At 43.5% G+C, this 20,391-nt stretch overlaps 1 protein-coding gene across 1 annotated transcript; it reads right to left on the reverse strand.

The window, feature by feature from the left end:
* Positions 1-119: 119 nt before the first annotated feature.
* Positions 120-18,714, reverse strand: stk24b (serine/threonine kinase 24b). The gene is made up of 11 exons (XM_083634389.1): positions 17,944-18,714; positions 15,325-15,555; positions 12,538-12,594; positions 10,207-10,315; positions 9,416-9,573; positions 8,192-8,377; positions 7,846-7,994; positions 7,361-7,484; positions 6,455-6,523; positions 3,278-3,414; positions 120-1,502 (listed from the first exon to the last, which is right to left on the reverse strand). Exons 1-11 carry the CDS (start codon positions 17,983-17,985, stop codon positions 1,463-1,465), a joined length of 1,302 nt encoding a protein of 433 aa, XP_083490515.1. The 5' UTR covers positions 17,986-18,714; the 3' UTR covers positions 120-1,462.
* Between the last annotated feature and the right edge of the window lie 1,677 nt (positions 18,715-20,391).

Raw genomic sequence — 20,391 nt, forward strand, 5'->3', positions numbered from 1 at the left:
CTACAATGATTCATCCCTTGTTTTTTCCCCTTTTCCTCCACTTAAGTCTCTCAGTAACGCTAAATTACAAACGAAGGAATAATTGTTCGCAAAGATATCAGCATTCAATTGCTCCCAACGCCCCCCCCCCCCCCCCCATGTAATATCCCTTGCCTCCACTTCATTTCATAAATTATGTTTGGGCTAAATTACAAGAAAAATTAAAAAGGTCGCACTTTCTAGACAATCTGAGAGCCACTGACACAGAATCCCATCTCCCTTCATTCTTGGCCTTGACCACATCTAAACAAAATGTCTCAACTGACTTAATAAGTTGTCTAAACACAAGTAAAGGTAGGAGTTTTTCCTCTGACTACAACAACAAAGGAAACCATTCTGCCCCTAAACAAAGTAGCTTAGTATCATCCCAGTTAGTTAAATGATTCAGCAGGGACACTGATTGAAATGGAAGATTGGAACTCAGTCACTTCGAACGGAGAGAAAATATTGATGAATACTGAATTGAATTTCACTCACTGATGGGTAACAACTAAAACATAAAAAATAAAAGACATGAAAGATGCCAGAACATAAACATATGCATCTCAAAAAGGCAAGGCATTTTCAGTTCTTTCTGTTGGAGTGACCTTTGACTCTTTAAATATCTACTTTTTGTTTTAAACATCATCAATATCTACAAAATGCGCATGACCATTTTGTACACAGTGATTCATTTTCCGCAACGTCAATGACAACTTGTGATCATGTACAGCATGGCGCCCCCCCCCCCATTGCCTCGGAGGACAAAGTCCACTTAAAGCACTTTACCTGAGGTTTCATTTAAGAATGCTGCAATTTGCCTAAACAGGGAGTCGTAGAACATACGCCAGAGCACACGTGCACGCACACAAACACACTCGCAGGTGCCCAGATAAGCACGCATACACGCAGCGTACACGCTTGCACACAAAGATATATCCCCCGCAGGTTCATCATCATGCTTTCAGAGGTTCTGGGGATATGACGTGGGGGGGTAGAAAAGTCTCGTCTGGATTGGGGGAGGATTCTCGGACTCCTCTTCTATGTAGAGACACACAGAGAGCCCAGAGTCTGATGAGGCTGCTGCTGTTTTTCTGGTGGGCTGCTCTGCTTTAGTGAGTCTCAGGGTTTTTTGCCCCCGCCAGAGTCAACACCAGACGTTTCAAATGGGTTCTGCTGCCCCCCCATGTTCTCCACTGGTAAGTGACTAAAAGAGGCTCTCCAGAGTGTCTCTCTTCCTCCACAGAACGTTTGAAGTTCAGTGATTTTTGTTTTTGTTTTTACAGGCTAGATAAGCTCCACCCCACACCCCCAGGGGAGGTCAAATGTGGTCAGCTGGTGGTGAATGACTTGACCCTTGACTTTTAACCCTCTGACCTGGCTGTGGTGTTGGAGGGGGGGGAGCGGGGCCTGGGAGAGCAGGGCCGGGGCAGGCAGCCAATCACTAGGGGCATGAGGAGGAAGATATCCTGCCTGTGGAGAAACTGTAAAAGAGGAGACAACAATAAGAGATCCACTCTGGCTTTTGATCAACTGCACAAAATTGGGGGGATGTTTATAAACTGATTTAATATTGAATAAAAGCAGACATCATACTCATAAGAAAACTAGAAAAGTGCACTCAGTAGAGTCAGTGCAGATCTCCGCCAGGCACCGCTACACCTACAGTAACCATGGCCAAACCTAAACGCGACTGTGAAGAAAACCGCTTGCCGATAACAAGGCAACATTAAACCGTCACATTGTATAATTGAGTTTGGCGTATGGCCAAGAGTGAAAGGTACGTATTGTGCTTATAACCTGTCTTACAGTAACCTATACTAGGGATAGGCATTTCTAGCAAAAAAAACTATTCGAAATTCACTGGGCCAAAGTCGACTTTTCACAAACAAAACAAAAAAGGTGAGTCAAATGTTATATGGTCTCCTCTGATTCTAAGTAGAGTTGAATCGCTTGGGTTGACCAAGTAAAACAATTTTTATAAGCATTTTATGCACGGTCTATGGAAGAATTAATGGCGGATGAAATCCCATGGAGGGGGAGGGGGGGTGACTTTATCACTCTATTGACTACGTTAGCCACGTTAGCTTAGCTTCCTGAACGAAGCCGACATAGCCCATAGTAGTAGGCAGAATATCAGCTTTTCTTCATGCACTAAACCTTGAAAACTTTTCCTTGTGCCTTAGCCCTGAGGGATGATGTAATGTAGACAGACATCATTTCTACTACGTTTCTATCAAGGAGCTGCTGGGTGCTACTGTCGCTAATGCTCCTTGTGTGAGTGAGTGTGCACTGTGCGCAGCCAGCGGCTACGGCAACGTCACATGGACAAAATTGCTGCTCTTAAAGAGACAGGCCCCGGTAAAGACAATGGAAAACGTACTTTTTAAGACAAGATTGTCAATAAACGATTTTCGACTTTCAATAATAAAAGTCGATCTTGATAATAAAAACGATTATTCGAAAATTCTAAATTCATTGCCCATCCCTAGCCTATATGGTATATTGTATACAAGAAAGATTTAAAAGCTTGTTCGATTCAGTTAACATTGGAAAAAGGGTTGGGGTTAATTGAAATAAAGCAACAGACTGCAGCCCCCCCCCCAAAATCAATAACATAGTAGGCTATAGAGAGCCAAAGTCACACCCACTTGTGGTTTAGGCATATGCTCCAAGAGATTTCATCCACCATTCCTTTTTCCATCTCAGAGCATGTGAGCGGAGTGGAGCGGTGATAATTACCACTCACGGAGCGGCCCTTTCCCCCCGCTCCAGCGCTCACAGCCGCTCCGCTCAAAAGAATAAAAAAGATAAAAAGGCCAGGGTGTTTTAATTTGCATTTAAACGCCTGGGCAATGGGCATTGCAATGCTCACTACAAATAACATGAGCTCAGCAGTCGGCTGCATGTTCGTTTCTCTTCCTTCTCGTCTCGCAGCAGCTGGCAAGAAAATAGTGGGCGTGCACATGGCCATGCACCGATGCATTCTGGTTCGAACATGTTGTGATCGAAACTGGAGCGGTACTGCTCTGGTCCCCGCTCACCGCTCAAGCCAAAATCACCCCGCTCCGCTCACCTGCTCTGCCATCTACATTTTGTAAAATGCTTCTAAAAAGAGTTTTGCTTGGTCAAACCAAGTGATTATATTTGGAATCACGAGAGACCATAGAACATTTCACTCGGACCAAAACTTCACCATGGATTCTGTTACGCATAAAATCAGTGTGTCTAAGAAGCCTTTGTGAATCTGAGAGCTTACCTCTGCAGCCGGTCGACCATGTGATCCACCAGGGAGTCGGAGATGCCGGGGTAGGCCTCCTCGGCCAGCAGGATGGCCGTCCTCAGCTCATCCAGGGCCAGGGGGTTCCCGTTCACCTGCTCCTGCCTGGCCTTCAGCTGGGGCCAGGAGGGAAGGAGAGACAGTGGTGGTGGTGAGGGGGCGGATTTGTTCTCATGAATTTGAGAGACGGGTTCATAAACGCCTCCACATAGATGAGCATTAGAACACAGACACCACCCCCCCCCCCCCCACACACACACACACACACGCCATTCGATTCAATAACATGGTGCAGGTGTCCCAAGTAACTCAACTGAGAATAGTTTTGGTGGTTGATTTGAGTCAGAACAGACCTACATAACTGTCTACTGTTGCAGGGGAGAATGAAACCTCTGATCAGAATAGTCATCGTTTGGGTCTCATTGTTCTGACCTCTAGAGAATAAAATAATGGTGAAATTAAACAGACCCTTTTGTTTGGGGACCTGCTGGATACCTCTCAAGGGCCCCAGATCGTCCTTGGACACCACTTTGACAACCACTGCTTTGGCTATATGGTTATTACCTCCACAAAGGAGGTTATATCTTCACTGCCGTTTGTCTGTTTGTTAGCAGATTTTTTTTTTGGTTGATTTAGAGGAATATCTCATTTTAATTTAGCATTAGGATTAGACTGTTGTTATGTCATTATTCCATTTTAACCAATACATAATTGTTGCTTTTCTCATTATTTCATTTCTCAGAGTAAATACTTGATAAAGTATCAGTAAATACTGACTTATAGTGACAATATCACAGCCTGAAATCACTAAGGCAGTAAGCTCCTTGGGAAGATAGACTACAGTAGCATTCTGCACTGGCCAGACTGGGTGTCCAACTAGCTGCTCGTTTACAAAAGACAGTTGTTTTTGACAAGTATTGAGATAGCTGCTAGCTTCTGGCTGTCAGGTTGGCGGCCAAGATGCTCTAGCTAACTAATAGACAGCACAGTAAGATTGTCAACAATACATTTGAGCTCACTTAAATTCCATGATGGGTAGGGGTGTCACGGTACACAAAAGTCACGGTTCGGTACGTACCTCGGTTTTGGGGTCACGGTTCGGTACGAATATGGTACAACAGAGAAAAAAGCAACAAATCCCAAATTCTGTTTTTTTCCCTTTGAATTTTTCTGAATTCTGTGTTTTGCTTTTTACGCTCATTTTACCATCAGAAATAGTGTCTAATAAGTGGGAATGAATAAATGTCCACTATTTAATAAGATCTAGGCAATCCACACAAAAAGGTTTTACTCTAGAGCAGTGATTTTCAAAGTGTGGGGTGCGCCTCCCTCTCAGATGTCTGTATTCCAGCTGTTTGACAGGGCAAAGGCATTTCCCCCCACTTTAAATCTTTATTGGACACAAGTTTGTAAACAGAGCGCATGTGTGGAGTAGCCTAATACTCCCACCAACCCCTCCCCCACTGTCTGACAGACAGCGGGGTTGGTTTCACTTTCCCAGTAAGTATGCAAACGTTATTGGATGCGAGTTCTGTTTACCATAATGATTACGTTCGGTCATCTAATGGATTATTGGAACATGACAAGGAGTCATCCCCTCTTCCTCACCGCATCTTGCTTGTCATCCCTCCCGATGTAAGTTGCTTGTTTACAAGTTAACAGCTTTGTCAGTGTTATGTAACGTTTAGCCGCAACGCGCAACTATAAAGGACTTTGTCGCGGCTACGTAACGTTAAATTAGCAAGCTTACCTCGTTGGCTTGATGTTGACAGAATTTGCAAAACAGCTTATCGCCTGAGTCATAAAAGTCATTAGGATACTGCTCTGCACTTTTTTGACGACGGTAACGGGAGAGCAGCTGGACGCTTCAATATTGTTGTGGTTTGTTCTGTCTGTTCTGGAGCGACCCCCTGTAATGTTTCCTCTCCACAAAACGTTCCATTCAGTGAACGCGGATTTCTATGGACCTTGTGTTGTTTTGGTGTGTCTTCTTCTGTGGTGTTTAATTCAATTCAATTCAATGGCATTCAAACAGCATTTAGGTGCTTTACTACCACCTTCTGGATTTGACGTATTCGTCGTATCGCTTCACGTACCGAACCGTGATGCCCGTACCGTGAACTCACGGGACGAATACATGTACCGCGACACCCCTAATGCTGGGTAATGCTCACAGAAGCTGGTTTAGCAAAAGCCTGTATGTTAGCTCGCGATGCTAACGTCATTGGAACTGCTAATAACGTTAGCATCGCGAGCTAACTATCGTTAGCGCGCTACTTAACAAACGGGGCTTCTTCCTTTTTTAGCACAGTAGCTAACTAGTAGGCAGCCAGATCACTTGTCTGCTGCAGTTGAAAGTAGCTGTATCTTCCACATACAAACCATAGTCTGACACATTTAATGCCATTTGCATGACTCTTGTCATGGCTTTGGCCAGCTAGCTAGCTGGTCACATTATGACCACTGACCAGAGAGCCAACGCTACTGTAGCTCTGATGACTGGATGCAGCGGCAGTCCTGAGTGCCCTGCTCGCCTGCCTGAGTCTGGTTCTCATTGGTCAGGGCTGATGTCAATCATTGCAGGGAGGCATTCCTCCAAGGCCTGCATGCCTCCCCTGTTGCGCAATCTTATCTGTTTAGCCAATCATAGGTTAGCATGAAAAATACTGAAGCACATACACACACATGACACACGGCATAAGACCCTGCCCATGGACCGTGCCCCCGAGGAGCAGGGGGCGGGGCAGTCCTCCGTCCTCCAGAGACTACCCTTTCCTTCCCTGGCCTGCAGGTGTCACCATTAAAGCATTTTCAATAATGGAATTAGTTCAAAGCGGAGAGAAAATATATTTTGGTTTATTTATTAAAAATATATAAACTCTCCCTTTTCTTCACAATAAAAACCTCCTGTGATACATACATACATACAATACATACAGGTACATACATACATACATACCCTACATCTACAAAACATTCAGTCAGAAACACATAACATAATGTATTACAAGTAGGTCAATTAAGTGAGTGAAGGAGAGGATTTTGTGGCCAACTTGACCTTTGGTTATCCAGAGGGAGCTTCTTACCTCAGCCAGTGCAGGAGAGATGACTGTGTTCTTACCTCAGCCAGTGCAGGAGAGATGACTGTGTTCTTACCTCAGCCAGTGCAGGAGAGATGACTGTGGCCAGGCTCTGTGAATAAGGCCTCTTTGGAATGTCTTTTATCTGCAGAAAGATACAGAGATCTGAGAACGGCGGCTGAGGGAAATAAAAGTAGCACAGCTTTGCCTTGGGGGGGATTTTTAAATCACCGCTGCATGCATATTTCCCAAATAACATCACCTTTTTTTAATCATGGATTATGTCTTGCATAACGGTCCGCATTATTGCCACACAAAACCTGTTCAGAGTAGGGTGCAGAAGCCAAAAAGGAGCTGATAGCGGATCGGTTTTACCAACTGTTTAAGACCCTGGAAACCAAAAATAAACATGCATTTTGAGTTTGTCAAACACACCACAGAAAGATGTGTTATTAACCACCCAGCCAAATTTGAACGATTAAAAATGTCGCCAAGTAAATAAAATTAGGTTTCAAAATCATGAAAAACTAAGCAGTATTATCTGCTCTGAATCTTTGGAGGCGTATCTGAAGTGCTCCCAGTGCTTGATCCCCCCTCCCCTCCCCCTACAGTGCTGCACAACTTGATACTGTACATTCTGATGCATTTTTTGAATTTTTCAGGGTAGAGGCACTTCAGCCTGATTTGTTCGCAGAGCTTATTGTGTAACAAGTCTTGAGCATAACCACACCCCAACATCAGGGACAGTACAAAAACTTAAATGGCAATATTTAGAATTTGGATTGAAACTAATGTCTAATACTTTTAGATACTTACTATTATGCACATAAGATGCTAAATTAATAATAAGGTTATTGTGGATTTGGGTTGCCTTTAAGATCAGGATTCAGGGAGGGAATCGGATCCCATTACAGTAGTCAGGAACGCAACAATGCAGGAAAACAGTGGTCTCCCATCTGAAATGACTCCTGCAACATCTCACCTGCTCCGTCGCTCCCGACTGTCCCTCCCCATTCTGCAGCTTCTTGGGGTCTTTCTCTCGGATGGTGAAGATCCAGTCGTCGCTGCCAAAGTCGTTTCCACCCGACGCCTGGCCATCTTGCTCTCTGATTGGACAGATATTATCAGAGACTTATAATATTTATCGGGCTGAGTAATTAAGTCATGCATGCATATTAAGTACTTAACAACTGTGAATTATTGTGCTGATTATAACAAACATGGGAGCCAGAGAGAGATTGTTCTCCTCTTCAGTAGGATCTCTGGTATAAATGTTATAAAATAGCATAAGAAATGGCTTTAGGCATAATAAAATTGTATAAAAGCAAATGGATAAGCAATAAATATATCAGACATGGCTTACAAACCGGGTTACAGAAGAAATATATTCACAGAACATCAGAAAAACACACAGAATAACCATTGTTAGGCAGAGGGCGACAGATCTTTGTAATAGTTCAGACTTACGAGTCTGACTCATCAGAACTGGACTCTGTGGTTCTAGACTGCTCTGCCTTCCACCGTTTGTACTTGTCCACCAGTTCAGTCAGGTAGGAGGTCTTCTTCGCATGGCGAACGATCAGCTTATGCTTCAACAGCTCTTTGGCAGTGGGCCGCTGTGGTGAAGACAAAAGGGAGGAGGTGGTGAGACGAAATGAGAGAAAACGATACCAGTCTTTACAAACCAACCTTCAAATACAATCCTCAATGCTCACATTAGTCAGGCTGAATTTGACAGGTGATCTATGCAAATATATGTATCTATCTATGGAGAATATGAAAATCGCCACCTGTTGAGGTGCAACATACTTACAAAACTGGGCTCTTTGTTGAGGCAGGCCTCAATAAACTCCTTGAGTGGTTTGCTGTAGTTGCCCTCCAGCGTGGGCGGGTTGTTCTTTGGGATGAGGAATAACACCTTCATGGGATGGAGCTCTGAGTGGGGTGGCTCACCTTTAGCCAACTCAATGGCTGTGATGCCCAAAGACCAGATATCAGCCTGGAACACACATGGAGAGACAGAAAGAACTTTAGCCAGCTCGATGGCTGTGATGCCCAGAGACCAGATATCAGCCTGGAACACACACATGGAGAGACAGAAAGAACTTTAGCCAGCTCGATGGCTGTGATGCCCAGAGACCAGATATCAGCCTGGAACACACATGAAGACACAGAAAGAACTTTAGCCAGCTCGATGGCTGTGCTGCCCAGAGACCAGATATCAGCCTGGAACACACATGAAGACACAGAAAGAACTTTAGCCAGCTCGATGGCTGTGCTGCCCAGAGACCAGATATCAGCCTGGAACACACATGGAGACACAGAAAGAACTGTGCATGACTATGCTGACCTGACGAAATTGTCTGACCTCATATCAGCAGCTGTCCCAGTGACTATACCCGCCATGTTCTTCACGGGATTTGTCGGAGCTTAATATCACCAAGCTCACAAGATTCATTGTACTACTTGGCTTGACAGCTGCTACAAAGATGGTCACATTGCGCTGGAATCCTCCTCACTCCCTCACTATTCGACACTGGCTACTCACATTTTTGGATATTATTTATTTTCGGATGTCAACTGCTAGAATCAACAGGCCTACTGAAACTACTCTGGGCAGCTGGCACATTGTAGCCGACATGCTCAAGAACTTTTTCAAGTCTTAAGGTCTTTATTTATTTTCTTGTTGTAATTTTGGAGGGGTTGGGTTGAAGGGTCTTGTGGGGAGGGGGGGACTTGAATGTTTTTGAGCATGTATATGCATGTGTTTTATGAAAAAAAAAAAAAAGGAGATCACAAACAAAGAAGAAGAAAGAACTAATGCATAACACTGATACAAGCGCAAAGCAAAGGCTAACCAATAATTAGTGCTGCCAAGAATTTAAGCTTATTCTGTTCTGGTGCAGTCATTCTAACTGGCTGCAGATAAGAGATTCAGCTAAATGCCTGGAAGGTGAAATGAAAATGCAATTTGTGCCTTTTAAGGAACCAACCTAACTTGGACCAGGCTCAACTCACAGCTTCAGCGCTTCCTCACCTTGGAGTCGTAGGCCGACTGTTTGATGACCTCGGGGGCCATCCAGAAGGGCGTGCCAACGAAGGTGTTGCGTTTGATCTGGGTGTCGGTGAGCTGGCCGGCCACGCCGAAGTCTGCCAGCTTCACCTCGCCTTGCTCGGACAGCAGCACGTTAGCAGCTGAGGAGGACAGAGGAGAGGTTGGTGTGACCCAGCTCAGGGCTCAGGACATCTCAGAACACAGTGAGTGATAATCAATAAATTGGTTTGGGTAATTTTTTAGAGGGGAAAAAGTAAAAATTCTTTCATTCCAACTTCTTAAATGTGAATATTTTCTGGTTTCTTTACTCCTCTATGACACTGAACTGAATATAAATAATTTTGTGGACAAAACAAGATATTTGAAGACATCAACTTGGGCTTTGGAAAACACTGATCGTCATTTTTCGCCATTTTCTGACATTTTATAGAACAAACAACTAATCGATTAATCAAGAAAATAATCGACAGATAAACCTACAATGAAAATAATATTGTTCGTTGCAGCCCTAAGTGAGAGACCCTCTCTTCGGGGTCTTCTAAAGCAATCGTCAGTGCCATCTATCCGAGTTGCCGATGCATTTGATAAACAACTGTCAGAAGCCTTTTAGCGAACCGCCGCATCCCAGATGAAATAGAAACGATATAATGAATGAATCCAGAAGTGGATGCCAATACCATTAACGTGTTAGATGATCTTAGTTGTGTGGTCACTGATGCCATTTAGTCAACTGAAACCCAAGTGTTCTCTAATAGCGGTGCTGTCAATCAAACCTTTGATGTCCCTGTGGATCTTCTTCTCGGAGTGCAGGTACTCCAGGCCCTTCAGGATCTCTCTCAGGATCGTGGCGATCTGAGTCTCGTCCAGAGCGCCGGGCTCCAACTACAGCCAGGACAATAATACAATGAAATAAAATGAGTTGAAATGAAAGGAAATAAAAACCAAACCAAACCAAACCAAATAAGATAAGATAAGATATGACAAGATAGATAAGATAAGATACAAATAAAATAACCATGAGTCGTGGTTAGCCTAGACGAGACAGAGAGGCAGAGTCTGACTGATCAAAGTTGTTGATTCAATTCCTGCACAAGGACTATTTTCAGTAGATGGTATGCCACCTACAGTATAGGGCAGTCAGCTGAATCGTAGCCTTGAGCAACTTCCATCTAGCCATAAATATAGCTTTTATTCAGTTTAGAATATGCCGTAAGCATTATAAGGGATACTCAGAATGCAGATCAACAACCCAAAAACATTTGCAACAATTTTTGCTATAAGATTTTGGGGAAAATACCACCTAGGACCGTGTGTCAGCGCAGCATGTTTGTTAATACCAGGGATAGCGGAACGCATCTGAACTTGGGGGGGCCGGGGGGCGTGTCCCCCCGTCGGGGGGGCGTGCCCCCCCCCCCCCACACACACACACGTCTGTGAACCACCATCATTGATTATTATTATTATCATCATATAAAGATTTTGGTTGTTTGAAGCCAGATTCATATAGGAATATCTCATTTTAAATTAACATTAGGATTAGACGGTTGTGATGTCAGTATTCAGTCTTAACAATCATATATTTGCTCCTTTTCTCACTCACTCCTATGTCACCACCTGCTCTCACTGCAGGGTTTGAGATTCAACTTTTTTTTTATCACCAGCCAATATGGCTGCTAGATTTTAAAGTTACGAGCCAATTAATTTCAACTAGCCAAAATGTTTTTCTTGAAATAAACCAGAATATGAGGGCGACTGGGTTTTACAGCAGGGCTATTCAACTAAATTGTTCAGGGGGCCACATTGTCAGAAACCTAAGGGACCGGGGGCCGGACCGTTCCCCGAGCCAGTACACTTGACACAATGCGCCACCATATTTTTGCAGCCGCGCTGGAACTATTATTAAGTAGGGGGTGCTGTAAGGAATGGAATCTCGGCAGCGCCGAAGAAAATTTTATGTTTTTTGGACTTTTATCCATATTTAGAAGAATATTTAATTTTAAATTAACATTAGGATTATACTGTTGTGATGTCATTATTCAGTATCTTCTCCTTTTCTATTATTAGTATTAGTATTAATATTAAATACTGAGTATCTCATGAAAAACTATTAATATTGCATCTTTTGTGTTTAGCTCCGTCTCACACCAGAACCAAATTACAGAGGGGGCCTGCCCCTAGCTTGGGGGGGCCAAGGGGGGTCCGGGGGGATTCTCCCCCGGAAGAAGATTTTGTACATTTTAAAGTAAAATTCGTCAAACTGGTGCATTTGAGAGCAAAAGGAAGAGGCTAAATCTATGAGGAACTACACACATCTCTAATGTGTTGTGACTTTACAAATAGGCCTAAACAATTAATATTAAATGTATTTACACATTGTGCACAAATTGCATTCATTGTGACAAATTTACAATAGTTAATTAATATCCAGCCAGAATCATTGCAAATGGAGGTTCAAAGTAACAGTTAGCAATAGCATTCAGTTAATCAATGCCTAATGACAGCCAGATTCCGTTTTAAACTTTAAAACAGAAAAACGGAAAAACGTTTTTAGCACACACAAAAAAAAAAAAAAAAAATTGAATGGGGGGGCCAGTTTAGGGAATGGGGGGGCCCGGCCCGGTCAGGCCCCCCTCCAACGCCGGGCCTGTCTCACAGCATTGTAACATTGTAGTGCAGCAAGAAAGGAAAACTACTGTAAACATTTGAACCACATTTCTTGTTTAGAACCTATAGCTAGCAACATCGCCATCTCCTGAAAAACATTAATATTGCACCTTTCTTGTGGCTACATCACAGCATCTACTGAAAAACATTTATAGTGGATCTGACTTGTTTAGTTCACTTTAGATTCACATCACATCTGAAAAACAACCAGTCGAGTGTAATAAGTAAATGAGGTTTAATTGTAAAAAAAAAAAAAAAAAAAATCTAAAATTTTTTTTTTTTTTTTTTTTTTTTTTTTTTTTTTTTTTTGGAAATGAAAAATACCCGGGCCGCGGCCCGGGTGGCCCGGGCGGTTCCGCGATCCCTGGTTAATACAAAGAGGCACCGATCACAAGTACAGAGCTCAATGTAGCAGTGATGGGCATGCATGAATCACTTACCAAATCTAATGCTGAGCCTCCACCTAAATACTCCATGATGATCCATAACTTGGAGTCCTGGGACAGTGGTGAAAGACAGAGAAGAGAATGAGCTGCTGTGGTCAGAATAAGGGTAAGGAATAAGTACTTGGCTTAGTAATATTCTGGATAAATATTCACAGCTCACTTATGAAGCTGGGTACTACTGGGTTATTGTGAGGTGTCAAGAGTCTGGCACACTTCTAAACAAGTCATGATGACACTAATAAGCACATGTTCGGTGTTCACGCATATTAATGAATTAAACGACCCTCAAACTCACGGCCAGATACATCGATTTCCTCTGCCAAGTGCTGCAAAGAAAACAGGTCTTTTATAGGGCTTTACTGGGTTTTTATTCTTTAACAGGGCCTGAAATTCATTTAGCAAACTAGGAGGGAATTCCCCCTTATGTTCTTCAGATAGGGGGGATTTATAGACTTTGGGGGGGATTTATTCGGTTGCCGGCTAAAAATGTTGGTCGTTTGAAGCCAGATTTATAGGAATCTTTTTTTTTTTTTATTAACATTAGGATTAGACGCTTGTGATGTCATTATTCAGTCTTAACCATCATATATTTGCTCCTTTTCTCACTCACTCCCATGTCACCACCCGCTCTCCCTGCAGGGCTTGAAGTTCACTTTTTTGATCACAAGCAGCAGCCAATATGGCTGCTAGATTTTAAAGTTACCAGCCAAATAGAATTTCCACTAGCCAAACTGTTTTTCTTGAAATAAACCAGAATATGAGTGCCACTTGGTTAATTTAAGGATACGTATCAGTAAAAATAAGTTATAGCATAATGAATCTATAAATTACAGTATTCCACTAATAAATTGTGTGATTTCATATTGTGTAAAAGTAAAGAGATTTTTTTTTTTTTTTTTTTACATTTTTACAATTTTTTTTAAATTGGTAGCAGGGGAGCACTTCATGTGTGTCACTGGTTACTCTGTGTTTATCCGGGTCTGACTTGTATGTCACTTTATTTTTTATAAATAATTAGCCCCTTTATCACTTATGCACCTGGCCCCCAAACTGTCTCTGCACATCTCTGCATCGATTATTTTCCCCCGCAGCAGCAGCAGCTCACTTGCACGCTTCCCACCAACTGCTCTGCTGTTTCACTCATGTCTTTTCTTTTCTCTTCTCCCTCTCTCTCTCTCTCCTCTCTCAATAGTCACAGCTGTATCTGTAAGTTCTTCACAATAAAAATCATCCGGGTGTTTTGTCAATGATATTTCGCCTTTTTACATGAATCAGCAGCAGTCATCAGAAAATGTTTCAATAGGGCTCCACATGACTGAAAACGATCAGGATTAAACGCTAAAATAGCAGATGTCAAACAGAAACAAAATTAAACTAGAACGACCGCACCGTGGATTTATGCCTCCGCCATTAGTTCATTCTTGAGTCCAAATCGCCATTTGAGGCAAATTGGAAGAAATTCCGTCAAGGCACTCCTGAGATGTTGCGTTACAGAGCTTGGAAATTGGGTGTGTGAGGTCACAGTGACCTTGAACTTTGACCTTTAACCATCAAAATCTAACCAGTTCATCCTTGAGTCCAAGTCGGTGTTTGAGGCAAATTTGATTAAATTCCGTCAAGGCATTCCTGAGATATCGCGTTAACAAGCTTGAAAATGGCGTTCGAGAGGTCACAGTGACCTTGACCTTTGACCACCAAAATCTAATCAGTTCATCCTTGAGCCCAAGTCGATGTTTGAGGCAAATTTGATTAAATTCCGTCAAGGCATTCCTGAGATATCGCGTTAACAAGCTTGAAAATGGCGTTCGAGAGGTCACAGTGACCTTGACCTTTGACCACCAAAATATAATCAGATCATCCTTGAGTCTACGTGGATGTTTAAGGCAAATTTGATGAAATTCCGTCAAGGCGTTCCTCAGATATCGCGTTAATGAACATCGGATGGACGGACATACGTACGTACGGACGGACGGACATACGTACGGACGGACAACCCGGATCCATAATGCCTCCGGCCTGGCTATCGCCGGTGGAGGCATAAAAAGCGGGAAATTAAACTAAAGCTACAAAATAGTCTACAGCCTTTTAAAAACGTATTTTCCTGGTTCACTTTTGACGGGGAGGAGAAGGCAGGTGAAGTGAGACAGAGACATTCACCACCTCCCACGTACTCAGTGCACTGACGCTGCACCTGGATCCTGTCTGTGACAGGCCAGTCATATCACCATTACTGACTGCTCCGGTCTGCATGTCATTACTGACTGCTCCGGTCTGCATGTCATTACTGACTGCTCCGGTCTGCATGTCATTACTGACTGCTCCGGTCTGCATGTCATTACTGACTGCTCCGGTCTGCATGTCATTACTGACTGCTCCGGTCTGCATGTCATTACTGACTGCTCCGGTCTGCATGTCATTACTGACTGCTCCGGTCTGCATGTCATTACTGACTGCTCCGGTCTGCATGTCATTACTGACTGCTCCGGTCTGCATGTCCATTACTGACTGCTCCGGTCTGCATGTCCATTACTGACTGCTCCGGTCTGCATGTCATTACTGACTGCTCCGGTCTGCATGTCATTACTGACTGCTCCGGTCTGCATGTCATTACTGACTGCTCCGGTCTGCATGCCAATTGTTATCACAACACTGTCGTATAAACATGGAACAAAAGGCCAGAACGCAACGACAGTTTGCCGTTTTATGCAGACAGCGTTGTCATCTAAACGTGGCCTGTGTGTGTGTGTGTGTGTGTGTGTGTGTGTGTGTGACCAGTGTCACCTTCAGGTATGAGCCGTAATACTTGGTGACAAAGGGGCTGTCACACTGGCTCAGCACGGTGATCTCCTGCTGAATGTCTTCAATCTCGTCCTCGGCTTCCTCCAGGTCTATGATCTTGATGGCCACTACCTTCTGGGTGCGATTGTCGATGCCTTTGAACACCTCGCCAAACGAACCCTTGCCAATCCGCTCCAGCTTGGTGAACAGCTCCTCCGGATCCGCTTTGACACTCTGGTGGTGGTGGTGGTGGTGGTGGTGGTGGTGGTGGTGGGGGGGGGGGGGGGGGGGTAAAGCAGGGGAAGGAAAGGGAAGGCCGGGAGAAAAAAGGAATGTTTGAAAAGAACAAAACGTCGGGGAGTAAAACAAAACACCAGCAGGGTGCCATTCTTAGAGGATACATTAATTCACCCAATGCCACTCTTTGTATGTGTCTGAGCGTGTAGAAGATACAGAAAGAGACATCGAGTGCAAGGCAATTAATGTAAACATTGGATAATAAGGTGCATCAATTAAAGAATACAGTAGTAGTAATAATAATAATAAAACATTATAATGATTATAATATATTTATCCCATGTGATATCCATTTTGCAATGTCAATGTGATTTTTTTCTTTCTTTTCTGAAATCCATGAATGGACTTTGCCTAGAACCATATGACCTGATAAGAACGAAAATCATTTGAATCTTTTGACCTATACATGATTTCCCGATTTTCAGGCTGTTGGACAGACTTAGTTGCTGCTATACTTAGTTGTCGACAATTCAAACTCATTCTGAGGGCATAAGGAAAGCAAAACACAAGGTATTCTGCATGAGCTGGTTTCAGGTGGTCAGGGGAAAAAAGCTTAGGTGGGCCTCCCAAAAGTATAGTCAGGCCTGTATTTCTTTGGTGATTCTAATGACAAGGCAAACGTCCAATATTCCCAGGACTGCAGGTCTATCTGAGGGTGCAATGAATAAGCTAATTGAACGGCACAGGAAGTCTACTGAAATCTCCAGAGGCTGTTATGTGGGAAACACAAGAGCAGGTGCTGACAAAAACAATGACATTTTATGGCCTTTTTTGAGCAGAGAATGGGTCAATATGTTCGTCAAAAATGTAATGTTTCCCCATCTGTGGTTTTGCTTTATGATTTGATACAATGATACATTGTAGCTCTTTCTTGCAATATAAATGTGCCAAGAGTGAAGGCAGTCACTCGCCATGCTGCACTTTGCTACTATGCATTTTATATCTCTACTGTGCACTTTAGATTGTTGCTACTGTTGTCATTTGCACTTTAACTGTTGTGTTGCATTTTAAACTGCTGCTCTAGACTGTTTTTATTGTCTTATTTGTTTTTATGTATGTACTTTGTACTACGCTTTTTGCAACCCAAATTGCCCTTTTGGGACACAATAAATCTTGAATCTTGTTTTGAGACAGCTAAAAATTAAACAGTCCTTTTGGCTTACGCTGGGCAGCCTAAAGAGATTAGTGCAGTGCAGAATTGATGGAAAAGTGGTTAAGTGACAATGTTATTTAATATTTTTTGAATAAAACAAGATTATCTTATTTGGGATGGGCTTCAAATTGGAACAAAAGCCTCCAGTCAAAATGCTGGCTAACAGCAAATGTGGCTGCCAAGTTTGCAATTTACTTTGGTGGGTAACAATTAACAAACCTGTGTTAAATCACTCCTTTCAATTTTTAACATTACAGCTAAAAAAATTAATTGTTACGGTAAACCCTGATTCTACTTGTCACCATGTCCTGTAGTTTCATGGCCTGGTTGGAACAATCCTCCCCTGACAGACACCAAAACCTGCCTTATACACTTAGGATGAGTTAATATGTTCTTAATCGACTAAAAGCATTTATTGGAGGCCAGTCCCAGTGGGTTGTCTATCTCTCATTCTCCGCCATATTCTGCATTCCAATTATTCACAGCCAGCTATGAATCCAGACCATGGAAATCGGCTAACAAGCCTGTGTGTACAGGGAATATAATCTGGTGCATGAGGTAGGTAGTTGACATCAGGCACAGAGTTATCTACTCAAGTTATCTACGCAACACAATTATCCCCCATAGGCAGAATCCTAAATATAGTAGCAGTACCACGAACAAGGCTTGTGCGTGCATGGTAGTCACTTTGCAGGGAGGCTGCATGGATGTGCCTGTATCATGCCTACAGCACTGAGGAGTCTGGCCAGTGTGCACTGTGCACTAATTTAGTCCAGATCAGAGACACACACCCCATTGGTGAGATTGTGTCCCTCAAACGTAAATTTAAGAATATCTTTATTCCAATGACTGTATTGCAGGTAGAGATAACAGTGAAACTATGATCAATAACATTAACAATCATTCTTCTACATTCTCCAATGGTGTTAACTTCTTGTAAATGAAATAATAGTTTAGTTGAACAATTCAGCACTTTGCTGGGCGGGGGGGCACTGTAACTCCCTCAAGGACCACCGGTAGTCCCCGGAACCCACGTTGAGAACTACTGCAGTACACGATGCTGTGTAAAGTCACAGCAGGGAGCGAGCACTGGTTTGCAGCGTGTACATTGTGTTCCCTCTGCAATGATTAAAAACGGTTAATTACGGAACACATTCAAAAGACTATCTTACCTGCATGCCCGGCAGGTTGCCCTGAACAGGAGAATGGGCCATGATGTTGACTAGATCAGCGCCTCGTCCAACAGCGCAGTGTTATGTTCCTTGGCTTGGCTTGTGTTTACACTCTGGCTGGGGTAACGTGGATGTTAACACTCCTCCAGGACACCTACCCTAAAATGTCTCGGTACTTGAATGGAGAGAAAACGTCATTCCTGTTCCTACACGCGTTGATATTACCGTCCCTCTATCGGAACAACCACAGGTCCCCCAAACAGCTGAGCAAGCTAACAGACATTTGCTAATGCTAACTCTGAAGCTGGGGAGATCGCCTGCCAACTGCAAGCCAGAATTCCGCAATGTTAGCTTGCTAGCCAGTTGGCTAAGCGTTAACTAGCAAATCCGATTTCCTCCACAGTCGAGCTATGGTGCTACGACCAATCTGAGTCCCAGGAGATGAAGAATAATTTAGCGATATATTTCGCCGTTGACTTACTGACACTTTCGGAAATCGTATTCTCTCGTTAACGGTGTTGTCAGCTAGCTAACATGGTTAGCTTGCTAGCTGGCTAGCCAACGCAGACGACCTGACGAACGTTCTGTCAGCAAGCTGGCTAGGAGCACACTGCATGCCGCAAATGTCGTCCACAGGAGTCTGGAATAAACCGATTACCCAGCTCTGATCTTTGTACTATTTGTTTTGCGGAGCTATAGAAAGGTCTGCCATTTGTGGAAATGATCTGCTCGCCAATATTTTTGTTTTCTCCCTCACTTTCGTCCCGTACTCTCGGCCATCTTGTCGGTGCTGTGACGCCTGCCTGGGCGGATCCGGATCCGGATCAACAACAACATCCTCTACCACCTGTGATGCTACCAGGTGGCTGGACCAGGAGCTCCCAAACTTTTTCAAGTCAGAACTCAATTAAACCACGACCCCCTGTTTGGCATAACTGTGCCCAAGGATCCCCAGCATCAGAATTCAGGAGGTATGATCCAAACGTCATAGCTGTGTAGGTAGGTAGGTGCCGGTGGGATGATGCACGTGGGACAAACGCGCACGCGCACGCGCGCGCACACACACACACACACACACACACACACACACACACACACACACACACACACACACACACACACACACACACACACACACACACACACACACACACACATATGAGGGCACATTATACTCCTCATACACACACACACACACACACACACAAGTCATCCTCAGGCATTACTGAATTAAATAATAGTTACGGTAAATTAAACTATTTTACATTTTATTGGGGTGGGTCGTGGTACCCCTGGAGGGCCGTACCCCACTTTGTGGACACTGGAACACCGACATCACGCACGCATGCACACACACACACACACACACACACACACACACACACACACACACACACACACACACACACACACACACACACACACACACACACACACACACACACACACACACACACACACACACACCCACATGCTATATATTTAAAAGCACTTCAGTAGACCTATGAATTCAGACAAGCTTTTTTATTCTTATTAAATCAGAATAATCGAATGATGTCCGACCAATGACTTGCGCTGCAGCGACACCTACCAATAGGCCTAATATAAGTAGTCTCGCTGGCCAGCCTCCCCTCCCAGGTACTCTTGTCTAGTCTCGCTGGCCAGCCTGCTCCCTTCTAGATAGGCCTAATTGGCATTGGATAGATTCCACCAGAGGAGGGCGCCAGTGTATAAATTTAATGACAACAGCGATCTTGTATAATCTGGATGCTGCTGCCGGTGCATCAATGCGGGCTGGAACTGGAAACAATGATGGGATGGTCGAATCGTTTCTGCATCTGACATTTTTGTTTCGTCATGAACATTTTGTAGGCTCAATTGGAAGCGACCATGAATCTTATTGCGTTGGTAGGTAACGTTACAAATCACACCCTCTTCTAGCCTAATTGAAGGGATAGGTAGGCCGTATGGTGCAGGGCAGGCCAGCCTTGAGCAAATCCACGTGCAACCCACAAAATACCCACATTAAACTGAGATGAATCTAGCCTATATCCTGGATTTTATTGTCAAGAGGGATTTGGCCTCCATTACAATAAATGCCCATAGACCATCTAGCGAATATTGTCCTCCTTAGATCTTACAATAAATTAGGCTAGCCTATCTCGGATAGGCTACTAGCCTACACAAATATCAGCAAAAGCACAAATCGCTATAGGAGAGTAGCCTAATATGAATATTATATTATAGAGATAGGCTACCATATGCGATAAAACGGTATTTATTACGATAAAGTCACTAAACTCATTGAGTCCTATAGCCTACTGTAAGTCCCTGTTGCGTTATAGGGAATATTATAGTAATTTCCGTTAGGGACCTCCATTCATAGGCTGCTGTGGAATAAAATATGTAGGTAAGCCTGTTGGTCGTAGACTGCATGTCTGAAGGAGG

This window comes from Poromitra crassiceps, assembly GCF_964638095.1.
Source record: "Poromitra crassiceps genome assembly, chromosome: 3".
NCBI classification, from domain to species: Eukaryota; Metazoa; Chordata; class Actinopteri; order Beryciformes; family Melamphaidae; genus Poromitra; species Poromitra crassiceps.

What these genes read in the sequence shown, in the direction of transcription:
- stk24b (XM_083634389.1), bottom strand. Translation starts at nt 17,985, where the DNA reads ATGGCCCATTCTCCTGTTCAGGGCAACCTGCCGGGCATGCAG. An exon ending in GCAACCTGCCGGGCATGCAG is followed by an intron (nt 15,556 to 17,943) that starts GTAAGATAGTCT and finishes CACCACCACCAG; the next exon opens with AGTGTCAAAGCGGATCCGGA. An exon ending in GAGGCTCAGCATTAGATTTG is followed by an intron (nt 10,316 to 12,537) that starts GTAAGTGATTCA and finishes TCCTGGCTGTAG; the next exon opens with TTGGAGCCCGGCGCTCTGGA.